Source organism: Carex rostrata, chromosome 5, assembly GCF_964058835.1.
Source record: "Carex rostrata chromosome 5, lpCarRost1.2, whole genome shotgun sequence".
NCBI classification, from domain to species: domain Eukaryota; kingdom Viridiplantae; phylum Streptophyta; class Magnoliopsida; order Poales; family Cyperaceae; genus Carex; species Carex rostrata.
The window spans coordinates 9,487,870-9,505,187 of record NC_135922.1 but is presented as its reverse complement, the minus strand read 5'-3'; the positions used below and the strand labels follow the sequence as shown (position 1 = coordinate 9,505,187).

At 34.0% G+C, this 17,318-nt stretch overlaps 1 protein-coding gene across 1 annotated transcript; it reads right to left on the bottom strand.

Annotated features, from left to right (window-relative positions):
- Positions 1-287: 287 nt before the first annotated feature.
- On the bottom strand, positions 288-16,902 carry LOC144553972 (disease resistance protein RPP13-like). The gene is made up of 4 exons (XM_078302147.1): positions 15,986-16,902; positions 7,482-8,321; positions 5,465-5,818; positions 288-1,331 (listed from the first exon to the last, which is right to left on the bottom strand). Exons 1-4 carry the CDS (start codon positions 16,633-16,635, stop codon positions 434-436), a joined length of 2,742 nt encoding a protein of 913 aa, XP_078158273.1. The 5' UTR covers positions 16,636-16,902; the 3' UTR covers positions 288-433.
- Between the last annotated feature and the right edge of the window lie 416 nt (positions 16,903-17,318).

The following is a 17,318-nucleotide window of genomic DNA, read 5'->3' as shown; positions in this document are numbered from 1 at the left end:
GCCCAACAGTGGAGCGTTTTACAAAAAAAAAAAAAAAAAAAAAAAAAAAAAAAAGACCGCCCAACAGTGGGGCGTTTTACAAAAAAAAAAAAAAAAAAAAGCAAACCGCCCAAGGAGGGGGCGGTTTGGTAATGGCATGAAGCGCCCCATGCCGGGGCGGTTTGCTAAAATTTCAGCCCGCCCGCTTTGCAAGCGGTTAGGGCATATATAAAAAAAAATTTAAAAAGAGGTTATTTTTCTATTTTTTTTTTTTTTTTGGGTATTAAAGAAAATGGCCGAGTAAAATATGTTGACCACATGTGCCAAAAATAATCATTGATGAAGGAATAACACCAAACAACAAATACAAATTAATTAAAAGGAAAAAAAGAAAATGATGAAAACAGTAACCCAAATAAATTAAAGGAAAACACTCTACATATTCAAGCCGGTCCTAGATACTTATGCGGGGAACATGTTTGCAGATGTTGCGGATCTCATCTTCATGCTCATTTAATTCGTTGCACCGATCTATGCTAAGTTGTTTAAGGTTGGACAAGTACTGAAGCCCGAGAGGCACCCTTAGTTTTTTACATTCCCGTAGTGTCACTACCTTAAGTATAGGCATGGCACCCGCCTTTATCTCCCATTCTTCTAGATTAGTTAGGTTTGAAAACAACAACTCATGTAGCTGTTGGAAGCCTCCAGCAGAACAACTCATCTTTTGATTCACTTCTTCTCTTTCCAACCAGAGCACCCTGAGGCTGCGTAGCTTCTCTAGCATTGGCAGTGGATCTTCCTTGAACTGGAGGCCACTGAGTACAAGCTCTGTGACGTGGATGGGAAACATGCCAACCTCAGGTGACAACTCATTGTTGGGGGATGGGGAGTGCTCTTTTAGAATCAGAGATTGTAAATCCTGATAAAATGGAAACCTTTGCATCTCCACAATTGTTTGTGGCACTTCACTGGCACGTAATTTAAGATGGGTTAGATGATTCAGTGTACCAAGCAACTCGGCCATTAAATCCCATGAAAACGAGCTCTCCACTTTGATATCTATAAAGCGCAAATTTGGTAGTTTTGGTAATTGTGCATTCCATGACTCTCTACTCTTCACTTGCGTGAGTGATTGTAGATTTCTTAGGTCCGCAGATGATGAGGGTCCTGAGGTATAATCACTATTTAGTGTCACATGCCTAAGTGTTTTCACATTCCATATATCATCAGGCAAGTCATCGTGAGCTCTTAGTTTACTGAAATCAATGGTCTCCACGAATTTCAGACCGCTTATGAACGACTCAAAAGACCTTCTGTCGTTGCGAGTCAATCTCCCACTAAGTTGGCAATACCTGTTAAGAAATAAGATAATTAGAGCACCAGTTAGGCCTCAGACCCGTTAGGGGTATTTTTGTCATTGATCATTTATTAGATAAAACAGAGTTACTAGTTAACAGCAATTAAAGCATACCTACCTGAGATACACAAGACAGCCAATTAAAGAAAAAAAACCAAGTTCCTTAAAGGCTACCAAGAGCTACACAAGACAGCCACCCAAACCAGAAAAATAACAAGAGTATCTGTTCTTATCAAGTTCAGTACAAGAATTACCAGAAAAACCAGCAAGGCTAGAAGAAGGGTAGGGCCGTACCAGCAAAATACCAGAAAGCCAATACCAAATAACAGATACCAGAAAGACAGTACTAGCAAAATACCATAAACCTAGAAAAATACGATCAAACCTAAATAATAGCAATTATGGCATATCAACATGAGATCCTCCAACAACAAAGAAAATTGATCAAATCAATAACCAAGAGATTAGCGATGAGTGTTCAACAGACACATAAAACTAAAGATCGAGTCTATGCAACAAAATTCCAAAATCTTAGCCTCACCAATTGCCAAAATCACCCTGATAGGTATTCTCATCTCCGACCAAAACGAAGAACGACGAAGAGGGAAGGAGATCGGGCGAAAGAGAAAAAAAAGCAGCGACTTCAAAGAAAGGAAAAATGGGGAGCGATTCAGTGAAAGAGCTCTGTGGCAGAGAAAGAAGAAAATTTGTTTAATAAAAGAAACACATCATCTCCATTTGTTCAGAAAATGGAGGCCTCCATTTTTAAGGAAATCATGAGAAAAAAGGCAAAACGGGTCACAGCAACCCAGTCCTAGAAAACCAAAATCAAGTGAGGCAATTAATCCAGTAACTAATTACGCAATTGGCTTAACAAGATCTCCCAAAATATTGTGGTATTTCTTTAAATTCAATAATTCTTTCTTCAAAAAATCAAATAATTTTAAATAGTGGTGCAATTGACCACATATTTTGCAACAAAGATTTATTTACTAATTTAGACCTATCAAAAAATGATCAATATGTTGTTGTTGCAAAATGGTATGAAAACCAAAATTGATGGTATGGTTGTATGTAATCTTTATTCAAAAAATATAAAAGATATTTTGTATATAAGTAGTTTCTCTACAAATTTAATTTAATAAAAAAACTAATACAAGAATTAAAATGTAATACAATTTATTTCTTCAAATATATAATATTTAAGAACCAAGAAACCTGAAAAATAATTGGTGAAGGTTTTTTAGAAAATGAACTCTACCTTTTAAATTATGAAAAATTCAATCTAAATATTAAAAGACGAGAATTTAGATACTCTTTGGCAAAAAGGTCTAGGACATTCTTCCGATAAAATTCTTAAATATATTCATGATTTTTCAAAATAGAATTGTAGTAATTGTGTGAAGTGTGTAAATTAAAAAAACACACTATATTACCATTTCATCTATCAAACAGTAAAAGTCAGAAACCTTTTGAGTGGGGACCTACTCCAAATGAATCATTTAATGGATACAAATATTTTGAATTTTTTAAAGACAATTTTTCTAAAGTAACTCTGTTTTAAAATAATGTGCTAAAGATTTTTAGGTCGGATGTCATACTCACCGCCACATATTTAATAAATATATTGCCTAGTTTCAATTTAATTTATAAATGTCCATTGGAGATCCTTTAGCAAAGAAAAATTATAATGAATCATTTGAGAATATTTGAATGAACATGTTTTGTACACAAAAACAAACAAGATAAATTAGATTATACATCAATTAAAACTATTTTTTGAGATATTCTTCACAAAAAAAGGTTATAAATGCTTCGATCAATCCAATTAATCACAAATACTATATTTCTAGAGATGTAACGTTTCTCGAAAATGAGCCATATTACAAGGATGTTGATAATAAAATCAATATCCAAGAAATATCAAACATATTTGAATTACCATAAGTTGGTAATACAAATATAGAAAATACCACACTGGAGGAAAATACTACTCCGGTACAAGATGAAAATGAGATAAAAGAAATCTCACAAAACAAAGAGGAAGAGGAGAACTTGGAAGAAACAAGTGTGGAAAATACACTATTAAGAAGATCATCAAGGACAATTCAACCATCAACAAGGTTAAGGGACTTTGTGACATACGAGGTACAATATGCTATTCAAAACTCCTATAAAGATATTTCTTTTCCACACCAAATATTTTTTTCCTCTATTTCAAAATAAATAGTACCAAATATTTATCTTGAAGCCATAAACTACTCGGTTTTGCTCAAGGCCATAAGAGAAGAATTAAAAGCTCTTGGAAAAAATGAAACTTGAGAAATTGTACAATTATCAAAAGATAAAAATTCGTAGGTTGTAAATGGATATATAAAATTAAGTATAATTGTGATGGTACCGTAGAACAATACAAGCCTCGCTTAGTTACTAAAGGGTATATACAAGAATTAAATTGTAATGCAATTTTTTTTTCAAATATATAATATTTAAGAATCAAGAAAAACAAAAAATAATTGGCGAAGGTTTTTTAGAAAATGGGCTCTAACTTTTACATTATGAAAAATTCAATCTAAATGTCAGAAGACGAGAATTTAGACACTCTTTAACATAAAAGACAAGGACATCCTTCCGATAAAATCCTTAAATGAATATTGTGAGGATTTTATTTCCTATTGTGGTAAACCAAAATTAGAATTATACCAAATGGACGTCAAAAATGTCTTTCTTCAAATAACACTTGAAGAAGTGGTATATACGATTTTACCACTTGTTCATGAAAAAGAAAAAGAAATATGAATTAACTTGAAAATTAAAGAAAGTCATTTATGGATTGAAGCAATCTCCAAGAGTATTATAGGATGGCAAACTACGCTCTCATTTAATTTCTTGTAATTTTAAAATTAGTAGTGCCAATGATTCTTTATTAATAAAATAAAATTTCAATTGAATGAAAAATTTGACATTAAGGATCTTGGTTATTTAAAATATTTCTAGAAATAGAAATCACACATTCTAAGAAAGGCCTATTTATTTCTCAAAGAAAATATACCTTTGATTTATTAAAGAAAGCTGGTAAACTAGGTTATAAACTGGTCTCAACAGCAAAAGATGGCAAACATAAATTAAATAGCAAAGAAGGTGAACCATTATAATATATAAATCAAGTTAAAAGACTTGTAATAAAATTAATATACCTAACGGTAACCCGTCAGGATATTTTGTTCTCGGTAAGTCAAATTAGTCAATTCATGCATGCTCCAAGAACACCACACTTGGAATCAATAAATATATTTTTAAACTATTTAAAAAGAACACTCGGAAAAAGAATTTGCATGAAAATAATAATTCTAACAATGTGTGTGGCTATTCCGATGCAGATTGGGCTAGAAGCTTCGATAGAAAATTAACATCCGGTTTTGTACATTTGTATGCAGAAATCTAGTCACATGAAAAAGTAAGAAATAAAATGTTGTGACAAGATCAAGCGCCAAGACAGAATGTTATGCCATGGCATCAACCGTGAGTCAATTGACATAGATCAAGCAACTCCTTGCGTGAGAATTAAAATTCAAACAACAATGAAAATGTTTAGCAACAACCAAGCGGCACGACACATAGCATCCAACCTGGTGTTTCACGAGAGAACAAAACACATCAAGGTGGATTGCCACTTTTTTAGAGAAAAAAATTCAAGCAAAGGAAATTGAAACTCCTTTTGTAAGAAATGAAGACCAATTCGCAAACATCTATACAAAGGGATTAGATCAAAGACAATTTGAAGAAAACATGAACAAATTAGGGCTGATTGACATTTATAACTCTAAATTGAGGAGAAGTGTTGAGAATCAAGATAATTAGAGCACTAGCTAGTTAGGTCTCATTCCTGTTAGGGGTATTTCTTCATTAACCATTTATTAGAAAAAAAAGAGTTACTAATTAATAACAAAAAGCAACTCCATCTTTTTATTCGATTGTTATGTAACCGTTAGGGATTAGATAGAAATTGGCTATATATAGAAAGCCTCACTGTAAAATCTTTGATACTATAATTACAATAAAAACAAACAATTCATCATACCGTTTGTTTATCACTTCACTGTTTTATTCCACAAAAATCAACAATACCTTAATTGATGAAGTCCATAAAAACACTCGAAATCTACCAATTCTTTACTCCATCCTGCCATGCCACTAAGCACCTTAAGCAGCCTTTGCCGAGAGCAATTTGGCATTGGATTCTTAAAGCATAACAAAGAACGGAGATTTGGATTTGCATGTTTCATCAATTCATCGCAACCCGAGTAATGGACCGCCACACGACGTGCCTTGGTGATGCTCTCCCGGTTGTCAGGGTTTGAGCAAATTGTGAGAAAGTTATCCTCTTTGGCCTTTTTGATGGCAAATTCACGAAGGAGATCATGTATACGACAACTTGTGATGGAATCATGGTGAGATCTGTTTGATACTTGAACCAAGCTTCTGTTAAAATTAAATTATAAAATTAATTAAATGAGATTCCTAATTTGGATTATATGAAACGTATAAGAAAAATGTTAGTCAACAATATGAGTTGACTTTTAAAGAGCTAATTAAATTTAAAGAAACTTAGATATATAACTATGGTAAATACATTAATTAGATATTTCTTCATCTTAAATTAAAAATTAGTTATTGCTCCATCTAAATTTAACCATTTTATTAATACACCCATATGTTAATTTTATCAGTTAAAAATATAATTAAATAATATAAAAATCTAAATGGACATATTTGCCCCTTATTCAATATCCTGCTTCGTCAGTAGCAGAAAGAAAGACAATACCTTCTCTAAATCTTTCTTCTTCTGTTCATTACCACTAACTTTGGTGCTTGTCACGATCTCAACTCAGTTTGGGAATAGACGTTCATAAAAGTGACTTGGGCAATTTGCGAAGTAAAAGAGATGAAGTTGACTGCTGATGCATGTGGCAAGTGCACGGGCACCGGTTTAATTAAAATAAAGAGACTGATAGAAGGGCCCAACATTTCTCTGCAAAGTGGGACACAACAGTAGGAATGGAGATGGATGCATATTAACTGGAGAACCAAAAAAAATGGAGACCGAACGGTCTATTCGGTCTTGGGGAAAAGGAAACTGTAAGACCAAACGGTCAGTACTTATGGTTTTTAAAAAAAAAAAAACATTCCGTAAAATTGATTTAATTATTTATTGTTTATAAAAAAATTCTCATTTCAGCAAGTAAGATGCTGACGTGTCACACTGAAAATGAATAGAAAAATCTAGACTATGAAATTTAGCAACTTTTGTCGGAGTAGCTATCTCCTATATATATATGTAAGCATTGTAATCAAATCATTTAAGAGAAAGATGATCAATTTAATCAAAATAGTGCATATCTGATTGATTTAGGGTATATCAATAAGAAATTTGGGTAAGTAGTTGATCTGGGCAACAAACTTATTTTTGTGGGAAAAGAATATTAATGGGTGAAAAATTTAAGGCCCTTCATCTTGGCTCCTATCAAGTGGTTTTGATTACTTATTCGAAAAGACCACAACAAAAATAAGACAGTATTCGCAAGGGTAAAAATTGATTTTTCACGAGGGAGTACCGTTATAAATGCGTTTTTTTTCTCACGAATATCGTCTATTTTGTTGTTGTGGACGTTTTGGTGTATATAAGAGAAGAAATAACGCACTCAAGTTATTGGTAACTAACGGAAGAAAAAAGATTCGGAGATGGTATTCTTTTTTATGTTACTTAATTTGTGTTACTCGTAATGAGCTGAATAAGCTACTCTTTTTTTTTTTGCTTGCAGGTTAAGCCCGTAATTAACAGAAGAAGCAGGGTATTGAATAAGGGGCAAGTATGTCCATCGATTTTTTTGATATTATTTAATTATATTGTTAAATGCTAAAATTAAGAAATGGGTGTATTAATTAAATAGTTGAGTTTAGATGGGAAAATAACTAATTTTTAACTTTGGATGGGGAAATACCAAATGGATGAATTTATGATGGATATATATATCTGAATTTCAATATGTAAGATATCTTATCTAACAAAAAAAAGGAAATCAAAAGGAAATCAAAAGGTAAGTTTAATGAATCTGTAATAGAATATTAAACTATTTAATCATACCTTTGCACTAGTTCTTCTAGGAAGCTCTCAGCAGTATCCTCGAATGTTCTGGATTGTTCTGCCGGTATGAATCCCTCAGCAACCCACATACACAATAATTTTTTGGCACTGATTACATAGTCTTCAGGGAAAGCCGCAAAGTACATGAAACATGTTTTGAGAACTAATGGCAAGTCATCGTAGCTAGTTTCCATGATCTCAGTACATTCTCTCCCCTCAATACTCCAATTCATAGTTTGCAACATATTACTCCAAGAAACATAATTGGGATTTTTTTTTGATAATAAACCTCCTAAAACTGACAATGCAAGGGGTAATCCACCACATTTTTTAACAAATTGTTTTCCAACCTCATACAGTTCATCGGGATACCCTTTACTCAAATCCAGATTAGGCAAAGCCTTTTTAAACAAAAGTTCTAGACTCGGTTCCTCAGTTAAATATGAAAGTTTATATGGTTCAGCATTATCAACAATGTTTTGGATTCTAGTAGTTACGATTACTCTACTTCCAATCCCCGCATCTGGTAGCACTCGACCAATTTGAGTCCATAGATCTCTTTTCCACATATCATCTAGGACTAGAAGGTATTTCTTTGGTTGTGGGACTTCATCAGCATTAGGCTTATGAGAGTTTGGACGTAAATATTGTTCTATAGAGTACTGCTCACCCTGAAGAGTTTTGTAAAGCTTTGTAAGTAAATACTCTTCTCCACCTTCTAGGTCGTTTTGAGGAAGAGGCTCGACTTGCTCTATTATCTTTCTCAAAATATCTATTAGATTGAATTCTTGAGAGATAACTACCCATATGCGAACATCAAAATGTCTCTTGACATCATTGCTGTAGAAAACAAAGCAGATAGTTTGAATCATATAGTATTAAAAGATAACATAATTCTCTGTAAAACTTTCACAAGATATACCATAATTTGAAAAAAAAATTAGCATTGATTTTATTTTTGAATAAAATTAGGTTGAAACCTAATGCGTAAATTTCTACAAAAAATTAGCATTGATTTTATTTTCACAAGAACCGTAGAAGTGTAAACTTCTACAGAAAATGTGTCTGGCTAAAATCTTATGGGTAAATTTAATAAATCTTAACTTTGAAGTGCATATATGGAATTTTTCCTTCAAAAACTATCTATTCAGGTTAGTGGTTTGACACAACCCGCGGGAGTAGGACCCGGTCCGGTTCACCCGTGCCCGTGACCCGTCCGGTCTGGCCCGTGCCTGGGTTTTAAACGGGTACACGGGTGCAGATATGAAACGGACCGGATCCATTTTTTTGGAACTAAACCCGTGTTAACCCGTCTCATATCACCTATAACCCGGTCCAGTCCGACCCATGTACCCACCGGATTTAACCCGTAGCCGTGTACCCGTGACCGCCTAAAATAAAGTCAAAAATATTTGAAAAATTTCGGTTTTCCCCCCTACCCTCCATGGGTTGCCTGTACTGACCCATGATAGATTTTCTATTTTTTTCTTTCTTTTAAAATTCAAATTTCATTCCCACCCAATCAAACCTCCATAAATATACACCCCTCTCCCTCAATATTTTCACCTAATTCTCTCATTCTCTCATTCTTTCAATATTTTCATCTCTCAATCTCAATCTCAATATTTTTTGTTATTCTCAATTTTAGATTTATTGTTTAAAAAATATATATAGTTGTAAATTTAATTCATTTTACATATACGCAAACGGAATTACGAAGGTATCAAAATTGCGAAGTTCGGCACCTCCGCAAGATTTTCCCACAAGATTTAAAGGTTACATTTATTTCATGTTATATTCATTTATTTTTGTAGAGTAATTTAAATTTTAAATTTGATGTTAGATTTATTTTTTGTTAGATTTATTTTTCATGTTAGACTAATTTATTCTTGTAGAGTAATTTATTTTTTGTTAGATTTATTCTTGAATGTTAAGTAATTAGATTTGTTAGATTTATTTTATGTAAGATTTGTTAGATTTGTTAGATTTATTTTATGTTAGATTTATTTTATATTAGATTTATTAGATTTATTGAATATGTTATATTTATTTAGTTTATGTTATATTTGTTAGATGTGAAGTAATTAGATTTGTTTTGAATAGGTTAGATTTTATTTTTGAAATTCGGATTTATTTTTAATAGGTTAGAAAAATAGGTTATATTTATTTTTTTGAATATGTGAAATAATTTGATTTATTTTGAATATGTGAGATTTTATTTTTGAAATTTGGATTTATTTTTAATAGGTTAGATTCATTTTTGTGAATATGTGAACTAATTTGATTTGTTTTGAATAGGTTAGATTTTATGTTTGAAAATCAGATTTATTTTTAATAGGTTCAAAAAAATAGGTTAGATTCATTTTTATGAATATGTGAAGTAATTTTATTTGTTTTGAATAGGTTAAATTTTATTTTTGAAATTCGGATTTATTTTTAATAGATTAGAAAAATAGGTTATATTTATTTTTTTGAATATGTGAAATAATTTGATTTATTTTGAATAGGTTAGATTTTATTTTTAATAGGTTAGAAAATAGGTTATATTTATTTTTTTGAATATGTGAAAAAATTTGATTTATTTTGAATAGGTTAGATTTTTTTTTCTAAAATTCGGATTTATTTTTAATAGGTTAGAAAAATAGGTTAGATTCATTTTTGTGAATATGTGAAGTAATTTGATTTGTTTTGAATATGTTAGATTTTATTTTTGAAATTCGGATTTATTTTTAATAGGCTCAAAAAAATAGGTTAGATTCATTTTTGTGAATGTAAAGTAATTTTATTTGTTTTGAATAGGTTAGATTTTATTTTTGAAATTCAGATTTATTTTTAATAAGTTAGAAAAATAGGTTATATTTATTTTTTTGAATTTGTGAAATAATTTGATTTATTTTGAATCGGTTACATTTTATTTTTGAAATTCAGATTTATTTTAATAGGTTAGAAAAATACGTTATATTTATTTTTTTGAATATGTGAAATAATTTGATTTATTTTGAATAGGCAAGATTTTATTTTTGAAATTCGAATTTATTTTTAATAGGTTAGAAAAATATGTTAGATTCATTTGACTGTCCCTTCTTCGATAACTGTCCCCGAAATTGAAGCCGAAGATGTCCCTCCTTCGACAAGTGTCCCCCCACAAGAACCACCAGGAAAGAAGAGTAAAAGAGTTCCCGTATATGATCAACCATGGAAGCAATATTATGACGTGACCTACCTGGATGATGGCACTATGCAATATCTAACTTGTATGGTAAAAGGTTGCAAAAGGCCGAATTTTGAATATAAGAAATCTAGTGGTATGTCTAGCTTTAAGAGACATGCCGAAACTCACGAAAAAAATGGTGAAATTCCACAATTACATGCTGACCCGAGACAAATACAAACCTTTATTAACCTGGATGGTACTAGAACAGACCATAAATATGATGAATCGGTAATGCTTAGTGAATTGGCCCAGTACATTACCCACAAAGAACAACCAATAAGTATGGGTGGTTGCATGAGTTTTGCCCGGTTAATCATTCGGGGGTGTGGGCTACCAATGTACAAGAGGTTCCATCATAGAGAGATGGTTACTGAAATAAAAAACCAGTTTACCATTACAAAAAAATGAGCTACGAGCTATGTTTGCATATCAAACCAATAAGGTCTCAATTACCTCTGATATCTGGACTACCGGTAGACATGGACTTGGGTACTCTTATATTACTGGGCATTGCATCGATGATCATTGGGTATTACAAAACATGGTATTAAGTTTTCAGGTGTTGGATTCCCTGCACACTGCAAATGTAATTTACAAATCCATTATTGAGGTTTTACAAGAGTGTAACCTTAAAAGGGATTTAGAGAGTAAGATATTTTCAATTTCATTCGATAATGCTAGCAACAACATATCTTCCATTGAGATTTTTAAACGGATCCTAAACCCAATCATGAATGGTGCTATGTTTCACCAAAAGTGTGCTTGGGGGGTCTTAAAATAGAAGCCATAAACATATTGATAATTAAATTTAAGGGAGCTCTTGCCCACATTGTTTCTAACCAAGAAAGGAAACATAATTTTGCGACTTTGTGTCGCCAGTTTGGATTGAGCAGGTTGAAAGTACCTTGGGATATAGATACCCGTTGGAACTCGATCTATAGGATGTTGAACCAATGCATTCCATACTCAGCTGTCATAGGGGAGTTTTTGAGAAGCTCCACCCCGAGGGAATACAATTGGAATCCATCAACGGAGAATGAGAGTTACTACGAAGACTTAAAAATTTCCTAGAAACTTTTTTTACAGCAACAGTCAAACTCTCCTGCTCGTACACACCGGCGGCATTTGAGTTGCTCAGACATCTATACCAAATTTCCAAGGTTTATCGTGAATTGGAACAAGCTGAAAGCAGCGATTCCTCTCTCACATCGATCGTAACGGCGATGAAAGAAAAAAATTCTAAAATATTGGAAAGAGGTACCCCTCCTGGCCATTATTGCAAGCGTGCTCAATCCGGCATACAAGAAGCGTATCACGGTCTTAGTACTTGGAAGCTGTTATGTTACGAAACTCTTACAATTAATTTTTAATGATTTAAAGGCAAGAATCGAAAATTGTGCTAATAAAATAGACATTTAAAACTTAATTAAGGTTCCTCTAAATGAGTAAATTAAGTTTGAATTGAAACCGCGTCGGAATTTCGAAGTTCTGAACCTTTATAGGTCCAGTGCATCCGCACTGGTGGTGAGTGCGGGTGACTGACCCGCACTGGATTCTATTTTCCTTGAGTTGTTTTCTGAATTTCTTCTCAGTGCGTCCGCACTGAGGTTGAGTGCGTCTGCACTGAGAAATTCTGTATTGACTGAATTTTCTAGAATGAGACTAACTACTGAGTGCGTCCGCACTGGAGTATTCTTCTGTGTTGATTGAATTTATTTCCAAAATCCGTCTAAGTACTGAGTGCGGGTGACCGATCCGCACTGAAATTAAGTGCGTCCACATTACGCTCAGACATTTCCCTTGTTCAGTGCCATTTTCATGAAAATTGGACTAAGTACTGAGTGCGTCCGCACTGGAGTATTCTTTTATGTGTTTTTCAAGCTATCAAAATTATGCTAAGTGTTGAGTGCGGGTGATCGACCCGCACTGAAAATGAGTGCGTCCGCACTCGTGTATATTTCTGTGTATTTCATCTGCTGAAAATCTGTTCTAAGTGCTGAGTGCGGGTGGCCGACCAGCACTGAATTGAGTGCGTCCGCACTCAGGGTATTTTTTTATGAAAGCCCAAAATTTCTTTCTCTCTCTCTCTTCCCCTCCGCCCCTTTCCCCATTTTTGGTGAATTTCACCCAAGAGAGAAGAAAAAGAGCGAGAGAGTTTCCTTTCCCTCTCAAGCCCCCGATTGTTGCGAGAAATCAAAGTTGGAATCGAGTAAGCGCCCGTGGATCTCTCCTAGCTCTCCTAGCTCTCCTATTCGGTATTCTTTTCTCTTTCCGTTTCTCTCTAAAATCTCAGATTTCTCGATTTCTCGGGTTTTCGTTTTAAACCCAAGATTTGTGTTCGAATTGCTTGTAAACTAGCTCCTTGAGCTTCTTTGACCATTTGTTTGCCGATTCTTTCCCGATTTCCTTCTAATTTGTGGATTCTGATTTCTAGGGTTTCGTGCCAAAACTGAAATTGGGCATAATCGTGAATTGATTAGTTTAATCCAACCGATTAGACTTGCAATCGGTAGGGTTACCTCTTGATCTTGAATTAATAGAACGTTTAACGGCTAATTTGAGGTTTTGAGCAAATTAGGGTTAACCACTCGGTAAATCGAATTGATACGGGAACCAAAGTAGTGAACCGGTAAATAAAGTGTTACCAAAGTGAAATTAGATATGGCAGAGGACCTAGATGTAAAGGTGTGAGATTTTTAGTGAGAAAAGAGGAATCAAAAGAATTGGTACCCAGAAATTGGTTAAGGAATCAAAAGAATTGGAATCAAAAGAATTTGCAAAGTCGGGCTGTATGCTGGCTTTGATTCCCAGGATCCTAAATGGCCTTAGGTGAACGGCCCTCGATGTTCCCAGTACCGGTTGGGACGAGGGAGGGTGATTATGTTATGATGTGTGAATTAGAATTGTGGGTGACATGTGTAACGTCTATGGTTCGGTGGCATTCTCCTATGTGTTAATGCATTTGGACGGTCAATTGAATATTGCGAATATTGGAAACGATTCTAAAGAGGATTTTCTTTATGTGACTTGAACCAGACCTTAATAATTGTTAAGCCAAGCAATTGCAGATGGGTGTCAGATAAAGGTTCCAACTCGATGGGCCATCTGTAGGTGTCAATAACCCTACAGATGTGGGTTTGATAAAGGGTCCAGCTCGAAAGAACATCTGTAGTTGCTACAAGCCCTAATGAGTCGAGTTAAGCCAAATATGTGTTGTGTTTGAAATTCATCTTGGAAATTCCCTAAATTGTGATTCAGTATAATTAATTGTTGTCGAGCATTGGCATTCTGTTATTTATGAATATATATCTGTTTGAACTGTTATGGTTTGGGTTTCATTTTTGAATATAGAGTTTGTTGTGGCAAATTCGCATTGAGAATTTTATTCTCACCCCCACCCTTCGGGTTACTTTACAGGTACTGGTGCGACTGATTCCGGAGAGGCACGAGAGTAGTAGGCCTTAGTAGCTTACTATTTCATGACCCTAGATATGTTTTGTTGTGTAGATTTAGGGTAGGCCTCATGGTTGGTATCCGGATGTGATACTTTTGTTGTACTATTTTATGTCCAGACTGTGTACTCTGATTATATATTAGAAACTTGTTTTATATTGCTTGTTGTTTGGATTAACTTGTTAATTGCCTTGTAAGCATACACGGCGTTGTATGCTTACGATGGGGGACTGTTACGACCTGTGGCCGTTGGGTGCGACAGAAGCTTACAAAGAGAATCTACAGTTAGACAAAATCAGGGTGGAGGCATACGTGAATTCAAAGTTCAATGAGATGTTTAACTTATATAACACAATAATGGGTGGCAACCAAAACCAACCATCTTCGTACCGTGCCGACTCGAGATATGAATATAAATATACATGTGTTTTTAATCTTTATTATTTATAATATCTACATTATTTGTCCACTAATTTTTTTTTATTTTTTAACAGTTCCACTTCCAGGAGCACCAGCAGTGGTGGACTGTTATCAGATTTCCAGTTGGAGAGCGACACGCACGCCTTCTTAAACGAGTTATTGGGCTATATTTCGATGTGTTGCGAAGATATCTGAACAAGTTGACATCATGGCATGGTGGAGGAGGAATGCACGTCAATACCCAATTCTTGTGATGATGGCCCGTGATGTATTTGCCGTGCCCGTGTCCCTTCTGAAAGTTATTTTAGTTCGGTGAACAGGATCCTCTCCGACAAATGCAGTAAGTTGGGTGCACATGTTTTTGAGAGACTTGTGTGCTTGAAAGATTGAATTGAGGTTGAAAATCGCAACCAATATCGAGATCTTCAACCATCATCATCCGGAGTCAACATTGAAGAAAAAGGTACCGAGCCATGGCCCGAGGGTAATTCGGATTCAGACGGTGCGGAAGAGAGCGAACAATGGTATATGAATGAGAACTTTTAGATAGGTATTGTCGGTATAAATTTGTAATCTTTTTTAATCTTTATGGTTTTTCTTTAAATTATAAATTTCTCAACATTTCAATTAGTTTTTAAATAATTCATTTTAAAGAAGAATTACTAACAAAAAAAAGTTAGAACTCTGCCTATGTTATTTTACATAACCGGTCCCAAGCCCGGATTAAAAGAGGAGGGTAACTTTTGATTTTAAATCTATTGTTTTAAAATAATTCATAATTTTTTCATAGTAATTGATTTAATTTAATTTTTAATTTTTATTATTTTAAAGTAATTGATTTAAACAAAAGAATTGTTTTAAAAAAACATTTTTAAAAAAAAAGAATTGTTTAAATAAAATTATTGAGTTTAAAAAAAGAATATGTTTTAAAAAATAATTGATTTACATTTTGTTATAACAACATTGTTTTAAATAAATTTGTATTTTATTTATTAAAAATAAAGAAAAACAGAAAAAAAAAACCTGTCCGGACCGGACCGGACCCGTGAACCCGGACCCATTCAACCTGCCTACCCGTGATCCCCCGGGGGTGGAAACAGAAAAAAAAAGTCTGTTTCACCCGTGACCCGTGTCACTCGTGCCCATGACTACTCTTGCCCGTGCCCGGGTTCAATCCGCCCGGTCCGGTCCTGTCCATTTGCAAGTTAACTTGTCTTTTGTTTAACAGCAATATTAGAATTGCACAATTTTATAACTCTATATCAATAGCAAGCTTTATTAATTTTTGGACAAAATTTGTGCAGAACGAGTAAAAGAACTTAAGATTCATATAAATAAGATGAAAATGAAACTCAGGTTCAAATATCAAATTATTTTTTCCTATTTTTGACACAATTGCTTCAAAAATAATATTTACCTATTGTAGACTTTTTGAGTAAGAGTTGTTTTTCCCAGCCCACCAGGTCCCACAATTGAGATGATAGAGCGCCTTTTAATGCTTATGTCAAGCAACTGATTTACAATGTTGTCCCTGTCAGAATTGAAGCCGACAACATCAGGATCATCAATCTGGTGTAGCACAGGGGGCCTGATCGGTAGCCTCATCTGCTGTCCACTGCCTTCACCTAAAGAGTTGATTCCAAATATCTCTCTGTTTTCTTTGATCTGCCGAATCCGTGCCAGGATGTCATTCATCTCAACAGCAAAGTTGTGCAAAGCCGGGAGCTTTTTGGACTTCCTCCACATCCTTTTAGCAGCCCCAACAATTGGGACACATCCTCTCGGGAGCTCTTTTGAAGGGTTCCCGGTCTCGGGAACCTTCAAGAAAAGGGCATTATCTATCACATCTTCTATGTCGTAAGCAATATCTCTGACCGCCTTCACCCAATGTTTCTCCGTCTCATTTACAATCCGCTTCATGTCGGCATCTTTCAGGAAAGCTTGAATCCAACCGAGTTCACGACTCAATCTCTCCACTTGCTCGCCGACGCCGTGCATTAGTAGAACCTCCTTGACAACAGCATTCGACAACTTATCCAAAACAAAACTAACTATACCCTCCGCCATCTTTCAAACCAATTTATTGCCAATGGATTGCCAATTTCTATACAGAAAACTGGTAAAATCGAAGCTGAATTGAAATCGGCCAATTTGTTTAGCGATTTCGAATGATTATCACAAAAGTAACTGATTTTGGCGATGTTATGGTAAGAGATATCTCAATTTTTAGATATCAAAGAAAGGGAGTCAGATATCGGGAAAGAGATAAAAGAGGAAGACTTAAAGAGTAAAGCAGCTTCTAATAGTGGAATCCAATAATTTAAGATGCTACTTATCATCAGGGTCATTGGCCCACTTGGATTTGTCGATGCAAAAAATAAAAATAAAAATCTTTTAATTAATTTTAATTTTTTAAACCTTTAAAATCAAATACACTTTGTGGTCTGTGCGTGGATTGTCGTTGTAAAAAAGAAAACTTTTAAAAGCAAGTGATTAGTTTGTAAATATTACGAAATAAATTATTTATTATTATTTTTTGTCAAGTATAAGTTTCTTTCTACTGCAGAATAAATTAATTATGCTATGGGTCTTTCTAAATGTCTTTTGAAAGCCACTCAACTGTTTATTACAACATATGATTTATCTCATCTGGGTTTCGAACCCATGACTTCTCACATAAAGATCATGTGTCTTTGCTACTAGATTAAAGATTGGTTCTCCAAACATTTTTATTTTTATCATCATGGTAA

Bases quoted from the DNA above. Each gene is read 5' to 3' on its own strand.
- LOC144553972 (XM_078302147.1), bottom strand. From the start codon at position 16,635: ATGGCGGAGGGTATAGTTAGTTTTGTTTTGGATAAGTTGTCGAATGCT. The intron at 8,322-15,985 runs GTAAATATTATT...TGTTTTCTACAG, and splicing joins ACTCAAAAAGTCTACAATAG to CAATGATGTCAAGAGACATT. The intron at 1,332-5,464 runs GTATTGTTGATT...ATTTCTTAACAG, and splicing joins TATGGACTTCATCAATTAAG to GTATTGCCAACTTAGTGGGA.